Source organism: Berghia stephanieae, chromosome 8 (genome assembly GCF_034508935.2).
Source record: "Berghia stephanieae isolate SIO BIC M18660-M18661 chromosome 8, UCSD_Bste_1.3, whole genome shotgun sequence".
Classification (NCBI taxonomy): Eukaryota; Metazoa; Mollusca; class Gastropoda; order Nudibranchia; family Aeolidiidae; genus Berghia; species Berghia stephanieae.
The window spans coordinates 4,143,092-4,155,591 of NC_088367.1; the positions used below are offsets into that span (position 1 = coordinate 4,143,092).

General features: G+C 37.6%; 1 protein-coding gene across 1 annotated transcript in view; it reads right to left on the reverse strand.

Annotated features, from left to right (window-relative positions):
* The window catches only part of LOC144978042 (uncharacterized), a 9,435-nt gene extending 4,997 nt beyond the window's left edge, over positions 1–4,438 (reverse strand). Inside the window, exons 1-3 of the mRNA XM_078923526.1 lie at positions 4,190–4,438; positions 3,222–3,304; positions 980–1,123 (exon numbers count right to left, since the gene is read on the reverse strand). Coding sequence (XP_078779652.1) covers positions 980–1,123; positions 3,222–3,304; positions 4,190–4,322 — 360 coding nt within the window. The 5' untranslated portion in view covers positions 4,323–4,438. The remainder of the gene's footprint in view (positions 1–979; positions 1,124–3,221; positions 3,305–4,189) is intronic.
* Positions 4,439–12,500: the final 8,062 nt, after the last annotated feature.

Consider the following 12,500-nt stretch of genomic DNA (forward strand, 5'->3'; position numbering starts at 1 on the left):
GTAAATCGGGTGATTTTTCATGAAATTATTTCCGATGTATGGGAAAGGTATCCAGTAACTTTTCTCAAATTTCATACTTTTTCAACTTGACTAAATGTAAAAAATATTTAGAAGTGAAATTAAGCTTTGATATTTCCCGAAGTTGTACAAAAAGGGTTGATTTAATAATTTATGACAAGAACTTATTTTTTATAAAAAATTGACCTTCTAACTAAACTTGGCAATATCTCAGTTCAAACCTTTTTACCATCCGACTGATTTTGTCATTCACTGTAACATATTTTCAACATGTGCAACAATCCAAAATTTCAACTTTAACAATCGTTGATTTATGGAGTCTTATCAAACGAGTAGAGCGAATGAAAATCCTGCAATTCCTATGGCAATCATTTGTCTGGCTGCTCAGTTTCTCATCAAGGTGGAGGCGATATTTAATGACCTTCAACTATTCCACTTTTATAATTTTTTCCCCTTTTTACCACGGACTGTTGACTTTTTGCATTTATATCATATTTTAATCAAGAGTCCTATATTATATTTTGGACCTCAAAGCGTATTTAAAACAGGAGAAAGCATACTGGTTGACAAGCCCGTGTATAATATAGAATAGCGCGATTCAATTTCGAGACACAGATCTCATGATAGATTGAAAATTGACTAAAAGTTTTACCAAATTTCCCTGAAAAACATTTGGCAGTAAATACATTCAAATGCAGGTTTCACCATCCTTTTCCCCATCTAACACCCCTTTTCACGGCACTATCTTTCAAATATATCTGGTATTAAATTTTCTTTTTTTAGCCTCAGTTCTGGAGAGAGAGGAAAAAAAATCATTATCACCATCATCATCATCATCATCATCATCATCATCATCATCATCATCATCATCATCATCATCATCAGCTGCAGCAGCATAACATAAAAATAGATATAATCAAAACACCCTTACTACATGTGAAAACACGCCTTGACTACCTACCTTGTATAGAGTGTATCCCAGGTAGAGCACAATGCCGACAGCGTACATAGGAAGTACAACTCCCATCATGCCTCGGCCAGAGCCTTGTTGGCTCTGCTGACGTTGCATTTCCGCTGCTGCTCTCATGCCTGGGTGTGGGCCGTGCTGGATTTTAGAGTTAAAAAAATGGAAATGAAAAATGTAAATAGTTGTTAAAAATACAAGAACAGTTTGAAAATCAAGACTAAAATACTGCTACTAGTTTTAAATAACGATTTGAAATTTAATGTAAGCTTCAATTTAATATACGAAAACAGATAAAATGGACGTTTCAGCTTTCCCCTTTATAAAAAAAACAGGATGAATGAAACACTACAGACGAATGAGATACTGTGGTAGTGGCATTGTTAAGATGAATCATCTTAACCACTTATTATCTCATTCATCTATAGTGTTTCATTCATCCTGTTTTGTTGATAAAGGGGAAACCCGAAACATCCATTTTATCTGTTTTCGTATATTAAATTGAAGCTTACATTCAATATCACATTGTTATTTATTTCTTCGAGCTTCAAGCAGCAACATTTACATTACTATTAGTTTTAAGAACGCAGTGCATGCCTTTTGGTTAATTTTGCACAAACTCTATATTTTTTAAATGATGGTATAATAATCTAGTAAGCAGCGTGGAACTTCCCAGGCCAATATCAAAGGACAATTTCCTGTCAGATACAATTTCAGATGAAAAGTTCGAGGAGAGCATAGAAAAATCATGACCTAAGGTTAAAGAGACAAAAAAAACAGCCCCAGCCTACTGCGAAAAATAAACATGAAAAAAATTTTCAGGTAGCTAAATCGTCTTTCAAATGTTGATCGATTAAAATGACCCTCACCTTGTGTCAAAATCTCTCTGACTCGGACCTACGACTCCAGAAGTCCCAGGTTTGAGATTTTTTGACAAGATGAGAGACACTTTAATCTATCGATATTTGGAGGATGAGTATTCTGACCAAAATTTTGTTTAATGTGTTTGGTTTCCTTTTTTTTCTTTTTTATTCAGAGTTTGGCACATAATTTCTGACTAAAGATCGAAAGATTTTCCCCCAAGTCCTTTTCTGAGGAAGGAAAACACGAAATATGATATGCGAGGACTGAAAAAAAAAAGATTTTTAAGGAAGTAAACGGATTCGCCAAAAAATAACACCACTCCTGAGTGAGTAACTGTATTATCTCTTTCAGCGCCATTGGCCGCACTGTGTGGCCTTAGCAAAATCTGTTCTATTGGCCAATGGCTGCACAGTGTGGCCGGTCTTGAAAGGCAATAATAATAATGTAATCCAATCCTATTTTCTACAAAAAGTACTATAAATTAAACGAATGGTATCATTTTTTTCATTAGAACATTCAATTGGCCTAGGGGGGTATTTAAATTGAGACATTGCGCCGAATTCGAATGTCGCTTTGTCTTAGCTTGTCATTCTCACGCTACCTCAATCAGATGTCAGTCATTTTGTTAAGGAAATGCGAATATAGCCTCAGCGCTGAAAGAGTTATATCATCTTGGTAAAAAAAAAACTAAAAAAAAAAAAAACCAAGAATAAAAATCGCATAAGCTATATCTGTATTATCATGGCTGAAAACTTTTAAATCGAGATAGAACTCTGGGTGGGTTCCTTTGTCCTCCCATAGTGGGCAGGCAAGACAGCACTTTCAATTTAACTGTGTTTTCCAGTCCCCTATAATATATCTGTTCTCCAACTTGTTTTCTGTCCTTGTCTTGGAATGGCATTACTTGGTTTTATCCTGGCCCTGCCCGGAATCCTTGACTAGGGGGGAAACAGTCAAAAGTTATGCTTTTTGGTGATAAAATTTTTGTCCGTTTTAAATCGTCTCTCTGTTATGAATTGCTACATTTTTTGTTTTTTATATATAATGTCTTTAAAACATTTGAGTGCGTTCCTCTTCTTAGTGAAATCCTGTGCTTATGTCTGGATGAGACTTTTGGGTGATCTCCGAAGAAAACAGATTGCTATGGAATTGTTATAATCAATGAAGAATGTCAAATAAAACAGAAAATGGACTGCCTGAGTAAAGACAATACAAGTTATTTTGCATTTTATTTTATTTGTTTTCCATGTTAATTTGTGTATTGTTGTGCTGACTAAGGGTTTGTACCCGAAAAGTCCATTGTCTGTATCGTTCCTATACGAAGTCTCTCCATTTTCACTCTTTCGTTAGTATTTCAAATAAAACACTAATTTACCCTCATGTGTCTTCTAACATCATCGGGATGGGCTCCACCACCTCTTTCTTGTTGTCCCTTGTGACCAGGTGGGTATATGGTAGCTGGAAGAATGAATTACAAGATAAGTAATTAATAAAAGTAAAAGACAACATAAAAAATGTTTCTTCCAATTTATACATCGTGCTGGATTAGCTTTTTTTTTTTAATAACGAAGTCATTGATGTCGTTTTTCTTGACAAACAAAATAATATCGTAGTCCTTCAGAGTCATTAGGCTCATGGAGCCGGAGTATATTCTGGCTACTTCATGCCAAATAGGTTAAATTTTTAAAAAAGCAGGATTTCCTTTGTTTTAAAGGAAATAGTAAAAGATCTGTGGCAATATCTCAATAACATCAGATCGTGACAGTTAATTGTAAATAGTTGACGATTTACAAATTGGCATGGTCCATGGCAAAAAGAGGAAAGAGAGAGAGAGAGAGAGAGAGAGAGAGAGAGAGAGAGAGAGAGAGAGGACAGAAATGACAGAGAGAGAGAGAGAGAGAGTTGAGAGACAAGAGAGAGAAAAAAAAAAGAGAAAATGACAGAGAGACGGAGAGAGAAAGAAAGAGAGAGAGAGAGAGAGAGAGAGAGAGAGAGAGAGAGAGAGAGAGAGAGAGAGAGAGAGAGTGAAAGAGAGTAATAATACAAAAAACATAAACATCAATCATGTGACAATAACATCACCTACTCCTACTCCAACTGATAAAAATTTACTTGATGATGATTCATTGTTGTTGGCAGTTGAGTCTTCTTCATTAGACTTAGACCCTAGCCCTCCCGAGCTTTGGAGGTCAAGGAATGACAGTAATAGTGGAAGTGGTGGTAGTAGAAGGAGTAGGAGAAAGACGTGTATTAATGCAACTTGTCGCCGTTGGTGCCATTTAACTTAAAATCGTTATTCTAGATTAGACTAATCTTAATCAGTCAGTCTTCTCTTCAACTTACAATCATGAGATTTGCGAGCCGAGTCTCCTGACCCGAAGATGTTTGAAAGAATTGGGTGCATAAAACGTGGATAGACAATTGCAAAACAGCCAATCATAATGGCTATTGTGCCATATGTCTTTAAACTTGTCATTTTCGATAACTTTTGAAACGTCTGTGCTTAATTAGTGACGTTAACGAAGCAGACAATGTAAAATTTATGGTTACTGTTTACAATCGTCAGTGAAAATTCAGGAAGCGGAAGTGAGTAGCCTAGCCCTATTTACTTCTCAGAATAGTGGGTAGGGAAAGAACTACTGCCTGATAGAAAACGGGTGGCTGGAATAATCATTGCGGGAGTATTAAATAATTCAGAAAAGTGAGTGGAGCAGGCACTTTATGTTGGTAACAACAAGAGATGACTGATTAGGAAAGTGCCAGAAGACAATAGAGAATAAAAAAATTTCGCGGTGGTGATGGGGATTGAACCCGCGACCTTATTGGTACGACAACTCCGCCTGGTCGTTGGGAGCGTGACTCTACCGTATGAGCTATATTGTTGTATTAAATAATTAATATTGCTTTTCTTTCTTCATACTTACGTTAATATTTTCTTGGACCCATGGCTCAGACAGTCCCTTTCTGCTCTCTTCAATTACTTATATCAAATCTAATTATTTAAAGGTCTTTTGACTTATGTAAACCTTGACGATTATGATCATATTTATTTTTCCACATTTCTCTATCTTACCATTTTTTCCAGCGAGCTCGAGACTCATAACATAGGCATTAGATGACCTATTAATTAACACAAGAGATTGACCTATGGTTATGTTGGGGTTTCTTTCTTTTCTTCTCCATTAATTGTGCCCCACCACACGAGGACGGTATTATATAAGCGGTGAATAAGATACGGAAAATATATACAATAATCATATAATGAGAAACATGAGACAATCTTTGTTCGTTCAGAGCAGTGACCTCATGTAACTTGGGGTCACTGCTTCATAATGAATATAATATTACACCAAAAAATATTTTTTTATAATAGATTAATAAATAAATAGATAGATAAATAAATAGATAAATAAATAAATAGATAAATAAATAAATAGATAGATAGATAAATAAATAAATAGATAAATAAATAAATAAATAGATAAATAGATAAATAAATAAATAAATAAATAGATAAATAGATAAATAAATAAATAAATAAATAAATAGATAAATAAATAAGTAAATAAATAAATAAATAAATAGATAAATAAATAAATAAATAAATAAATAAATAAATAAATAAATAAATAAATAAATAAATAAATAAATAAATAAATAAATGGATATCATTCAAAGGTATTGTTGATTTCAATTATCCAGAAGCTAGTTTAGATGAATAAAATCTTCGAGCATTTAAAAAAACAAAGAGTTTGGTTAATTTTTTTAAAGAAAAACATTGATATTTGGTATGTTTTTATAGGTGGTGTTTGCATTTTGTACAGTCAGGCTATGAGTTTACGAAGGCTACAGTCAGGCTATGAGTTTACGAAGGCTACAGTCAGGCTATGAGTTTACAAAGGCTACAGTCTGGTTACGAGTTTACGAAGGCTACAGGCAGGCTATGAGTTTACAAAGGCTACAGTCTGGTTACGAGTTTACAAAGGCTACAGTCAGGCTATGAGTTTACAAAGGCTACAGTCAGGCTATGAGTTTACGAAGGCTATGGTTAGGTTACGAGTTTTCGAAGGCTACAGGCAGGCTATGAGTTTACGAAGGCTACAGACAGGCTATGAGTTTACAAAGGCTACGGTCAGGTTACGAGTTTTCGAAGGCTACAGACAGGCTATGAGTTTACGAAGGCTACAGGCAGGCTATGAGTTTACAAAGGCTATGGTCAGGTTACGAGTTTTCAAAGGCTACAGACAGGCTATGAGTTTTCGAAGGCTACGGTCAGGTTACGAGTTTACGAAGGCTACAGTTGGGCTATGTGTTTACGAAGGCTACAGGCAGGCTATGAGTTTACGAAGGCTACAGACAGGCTATGAGTTTACGAAGGCTACAGACAGGCTATGAGTTTACGAAGGCTACAGTCGGGCTATGTGTTTACGAAGGTTACAGGCAGGCTATGAGTTTACGAAGGCTACAGACAGGTTATGTGTTTACGAAGGCTACAGGCAGGCTATGTGTTTACGAAGGCTACAGGCAGGCTATGTGTTTACGAAGGCTACAGTCAGGCTATGTGTTTACGAAGGCTACAGTCAGGCTATGTGTTAACGAAGGCTACAGTCAGGCTATGAGTTTACGAAGGCTACAGACAGGCTATGTGTTTACGAAGGCTACAGTCAGGCTATGAGTTTACGAAGGCTACAGGCAGGCTATGAGTTTACGAAGGCTACAGTCGGGCTATGAGTTTACGAAGGTTACAGTCGGGCTATGACTTTACGAAGGCTATGGTCAGGTTACGAGTTTTCGAAGGCTACAGACAGGCTATGAGTTTACGAAGGCTACAGGCAGGCTATGAGTTTATGAAGGCTACAGGCAGGCTATGAGTTTACAAAGGCTATGGTCAGGTTATGAGTTTTCGAAGGCTACAGACAGGCTATGAGTTTACGAAAGCTACAGGCAGGCTATGAGTTTACAAAGGCTACGGTCAGGTTACGAGTTTTCGAAGGCTACAGACAGGCTATGAGTTTACAAAGGCTACGGTCAGGTTACGAGTTTTCGAAGGCTACAGACAGTTTATGAGTTTTCGAAGGCTACAGACAGGCTATGAGTTTACGAATGCTACAGTCGGGCTATGAGTTTACAAAGGATACAGTCAGGCTATGAGTTTTCGAAGGCTACAGACAGGCTATGAGTTTTCGAAGGCTACAGACAGGCTATGAGTTTACAAAGGCTACGGTCAGGTTACGAGTTTTCGAAGGCTACAGACAGGCTATGAGTTTTCGAAGGCTACAGACAGGCTATGAGTTTACGAAGGCTACAGACAGGCTATGAGTTTACGAAGGCTACAGACAGGCTATGTGTTTACGAAGGCTACAGACAGGCTATGTGTTTACGAAGGCTACAGACAGGCTATGTGTTTACGAAGGCTACAGTCGGGCTATGAGTTTACGAAGGTTACAGACAGGCTATGAGTTTACGAAGGCTACAGACAGGCTATGAGTTTACGAAGGCTACAGACAGGCTATGTGTTTACGAAGGCTACAGACAGGCTATGTGTTTACGAAGGCTACAGACAGGCTATGTGTTTACGAAGGCTACAAACAGGCTATGAGTTTACGAAGGCTACAGTCGGGCTATGAGTTTACGAAGGTTACAGACAGGCTATGAGTTTATGAAGGCTACAGACAGGCTATGAGTTTACGAAGGCTACAGTCGGGCTATGAGTTTACGAAGGTTACAGACAGGCTATGAGTTTACGAAGGTTACAGACAGGCTATGAGTTTACGAAGGCTACAGTCGGGCTATGAGTTTACAAAGGCTACAGTCGGGCTATGAGTTTACGAAGGTTACACTACAGTAAGATAAAGAACTGAACAAGTGTGTATGAAAGGTGCCAAAGGTGACAAGACAAATCAAGAAAGAAAAATACAAGAAAGAAAACCATCCAAAAACTCAGTCGACCTCGAAGTTCGATCCCCAGTCGAGGTCGACTGATTTTTGGGATGGTATTTTTTTTCTTGTATTTTTCTTTATCGCTTTGTCTGGTGCCTTTCATATACGCTTGTTCAGTTCTTTATCTTACACCGGTGTCTGCTCCTTAATTTAATTGATATTTACACTACAGTCTGTTTCACGGATCAGAAATCGGAGTGATCTTTGTCTCCATGGACTTATGACTCACAGTCTCAGGTTTGGGAGTGTTTGCCCATATCTAATTCGATCGATATTTGAAAAGACGAACTTCTGGCCGAATAATTGTTTTAAATTGAGCTTTATACATCGCAATATCCACTAAACGTGCTCAAAGCGCTTTACAAGGGGTCCCTGGTCAACAGCAACATTTAACATGTAGGACGGGACATGACGCCTGTTAGGCGATATTATTACAATTTTTCGGACAAAGACAACGATGTTAACGGTCAGGTACTCATTTTACACCTGAGTACAGTGAGAGAATGTGAGTAAAGAGCCTTTTCCAATGACTCAACTATGCGCCGAGCGCGAGGCTCGAACCCAGGACCTTCCGATCTGAAAGCGAGTGTCATACCATTAGACCACATAGTCGCACAAATTTTAGATCACATGTCATTCCAAAGTTCGACAGGTATCTGGCTAGCCCATTAAGATGTTGAATAATAATACCCAGACCTGTCTAGTACTACGAAACATTCGTAGAAATACGAATTTTTTAGCTCCATCTACAGAGCTGGACATGTCTCTTTTATTCAATAGATCGTGTTGAGAAGAAAAGTCTAGCCTCTCAGAACCTATATGTGACCCCTCACCTCAAAACGGTATTATGTCGGGATGATTAAGGTGCTGAATATTGAGTTTACAGCCAGAAATATCAGACTTGGGTTGAGTTTGTATGTTTTATTGAGGAGAATGAATATCATGATTTAATATGCTAAATAGCAATAATTCATATTTTTGACCAATTCAGTTATAAGTTGACTTTTTAGCATCTGATTCATTCCGACATAAGACCGTTTTGAGACGATGGGTCATATATTCAGGACTTTGGAGCATTTTTTAACCATGTTGAGGGCGAATTGTTTATTTTTAAAGCTATTTAAAGTGAATTTTTCTTTTTCTTTTTTTTTCCCTTGAAAACTACGAATTAAAAAAAAAATTCAACTTGGCAGCTCTGGATATACTAAAAACTGTGAACACTCTTTGTTTTGTAGATTATTATAGTGCGGCTATGTGGTCTTGTGGTATGACACTCGCTTTCGGATCGGAAGGCCCTGGGTTCGAGCCTCGCTCGGCGCATAGTTGAGTCTGTGGGAAAAACTCTTGACTCACATTCTCTCACCATACTCAGGTGCAAAATGAGTACCTGACTGTTTCTGTCCGAAAAAAAATATAATATCGCTTAACAGGCGTCATGTTTCGTTCTACATGTTAAGTGTTGCTGTTGAGCAGGGACCCCTTGTAAAGCGCGTTGAGCACATTTAGTGGATATTGCGCTATATATATAAATAAAAAATAAAAAACAAAAAAAAAAATCAATTATACTGATCTCCTTTTTTTTCTCTTCTTCTTCTTTCAGCTTATCCCGCATTTTGCAGGGTTGCCATAATGAATGCCACATCTCCATACATCTCGGTTCAGAGCATCATCTTCCTCCATCCAGGCCCAGTTCTTTCATATCGTCCTTTACCTTATCCAACCATCTAGTCTTTGGGCGTCCATTTTTCCTCTTTCCCGCTATTTGTAAGTCCAATACTTTCCTTCCCACGTACTCCCTATCTCGTCTCTTCACATGTCCTAACCATTTCAATCTATCTTCTCTCATCTTTATTGATACATTCTTCACTTCAGTCAACCTTCGAATTCGTTCATTTCTCACTTTATCTTTTCTTGTCCAGCCAAGTGACCATCTCAACATCCTCATTTCTGCCACCTCAACTTCTTTATCTTGTAGGTTATATTGATAAAATTATGAAATTTGACCACTGACTCAAACACATGGAAAAATAATATTGATGCTATGCGTTTAATTAATAATAAATAATATTAAATTGAATGTAAGCTTCAATTTTATTACAAGAACAGATGGAATGAACGTTTCGGGTTTCCCCTTTATCAACAAAACATGATGAATGATACACTACAGATGAATGAGATATGGTACTAAAATCTGTGCTTCCTTACAAAGGAGTAATACTATTTCCTGCCATCCAATGTTTTGTTTATTCATCTTAACTACACCACAACCACATTATCTCATTCATCTGTGGTGTTTCATTCATCCTGTTTTGTTGATAAAGGGGAGGCCCGAAACGTTCATTTGATCTGTTCTTGTAATAAAATTGAAGCTGACATTCAATTTCAGATTATTTATTTCTTCGAGCTTCGAGCACCAACATTTATATTGCGTTTAATGAATAAACTCATAGCGTCCACCAGCCGGATATAACGTACCAACACACAAAAATATGTGTAACCTTGAACGTTTATAGATAGAATGAAGTTGACCTCACTCTGGTCTATGTGATTGTTTTTGCCGTCCACGTTTATGAGTAATTCTCACTAAACTGTATTAACCAGACTATAAAAGTTCATGGTTACACACAGTTTTGTGTGTTGGTCCGTTATACTTCCGGATGGCAATGTTGTGAGCTTCTTAGACAAGGGCATACTATCTATAGCCTGGTTGATACAATGTAGTGAGAACTGATCATTAAAATGACTGGCTAAAAACAATAACAAAAAGATGAGTGACGTTAATTTCGTCCCTTCTATAGATTGTCCTTATTGAGGTCGTGCGGTTATGTGGTCTAGTAATATGCCACTCGCCTTCGGGTCGGAAGGACCAGGGTTCGAGTCCCGCTTTGAGCGACGCTTAGTTGAGTCCTTGGAGGAGGCTCCCTTCTCACATTTTCTCACTGTACTCAGGTGTCTAATGAGTACCTTTCCTTTAACAGCGTTGTCTCTATCCGAAAACAATTTGTAATATAATGATAGGCGTCATGTCTGCCCTCTGTATTAAGTGTTGCTCTCTGGGTGGGGTTCCCGACCTCCCATAGTGGGCAGGGAGGTACTTGCTGTCTCCTCTATCCCACTGTATCTGTTTCCCAATTGCTTTCTGTCTTTGTCTTGGAATGAGATTATTTACTTTTGCCCTGACCCTGGCCGGAGTCCTTGGCTGAGAGGGAAACAGTCGAATGTATAGTTATAGTTTTGGGAATTGATATTTTTTTCCCTTGTAAATCATCTCTCTGTTATGTACTGTTATTTTTCATTTTAAACATATGATTTGTAAACATTTGAGTGTGTTCCTCAAAGTGGGATTTTGTTCTAGTGTCTCGGTGAGACTTCCAGGTGATCTCAAACTAAGTAAACTGATAATGTGCTCTTGGAATCTACATCTGTTCCATATTTATTTGCACCATTCACCTTTGTCTTACTTTTTCCTCAAGTCCTTTTTATTGTACACCTAGACTGTTATTCCTATCCAATTTTCTTCCTTTTTACTGGCGCGGATACGACCTAAATGTGTTGCAAACGCCGTAAAACCCTTTTAAAAAAAACAACAACAAAAACAAACAAACAAACAAACAAAAAACTATCCCATTTTTTTCCTTTTTACTGGCGCTTATATGACCTGAATGTGTTGCAAGCACCGTAAACCCCTTAAAAACAAACAAAACCAAGTGTTGCTCTTGAATAAGGACTCCATGGATTTTTGTATAATGGGTCCTTCTGGAAGGAGGACTAAATATGAATAGTTTACATAATGAAGCATACTTGTAATCATAATTTGTAATACAAAATAATAATAGTAATAATAATAATAATAATAATGATAATAATGATAATAATAATAATAATAATAATAATAATAATAATAATAATAATAATAATAATAATAATAATAATAATAATAATAATAATAAAATTCCCTTTATTCATCCCATAGGGGAAATTTGTGTCTAGGATCTATTCCAAGGGAAGACCGGAATAACCCATGTGTCGGCCGCAGTGCAGCGCCGCAAATTGAGCGAAGGCGAGGTGACTTGCTCAAGGCCACACAGGGCACGGCGGGTGGTCGAACTCGGTACCTTTCGGGTACCAAGCAAAGACCGTATCGCTGAGCCAAGCTTGCTACCATTTGTAAAGCGCTTTGAGCACATTTAGTGGATATTGCGCTATATAAAAGCTCAATTAAAATTTAAATGGGAACCCGTAAAGTTTTCATAACTATTTTAGTAGCTGGATGTATTGGCAGATTTTAAAGATTACAGGACGTAACAGAGCGAGGACGGACGATCTTTACAGACGACCATCATATACTAAAAATTGAACTTTATATAGCGCAATATCCACTAAATATGCTCAACGCGCTTTACAGGGGGTCCCTGGTCAACAGCAACATTTAGCATGTAGGACGGGACATGACGCTTGTTAGGCGATATTACAATTTTTCGGACAAAGACAAGGCTGTTAACGGCCAGGTACTCATTTTACACCTGAGTACGGTGAGAGAATGTGAGTAAAGAGCCTTTTCCAAGGACTCAACTATGCGCCGATGCGAGGCTCGAACCCAGGACCTCCCGATCCGAAAGCGAGTGTCATACCACTAGACCACATAGCCGTACAAAGATAACAGGACGTAACAGAGAGAGGATGGATGATCTTTACTGACGACCATCAAATTATA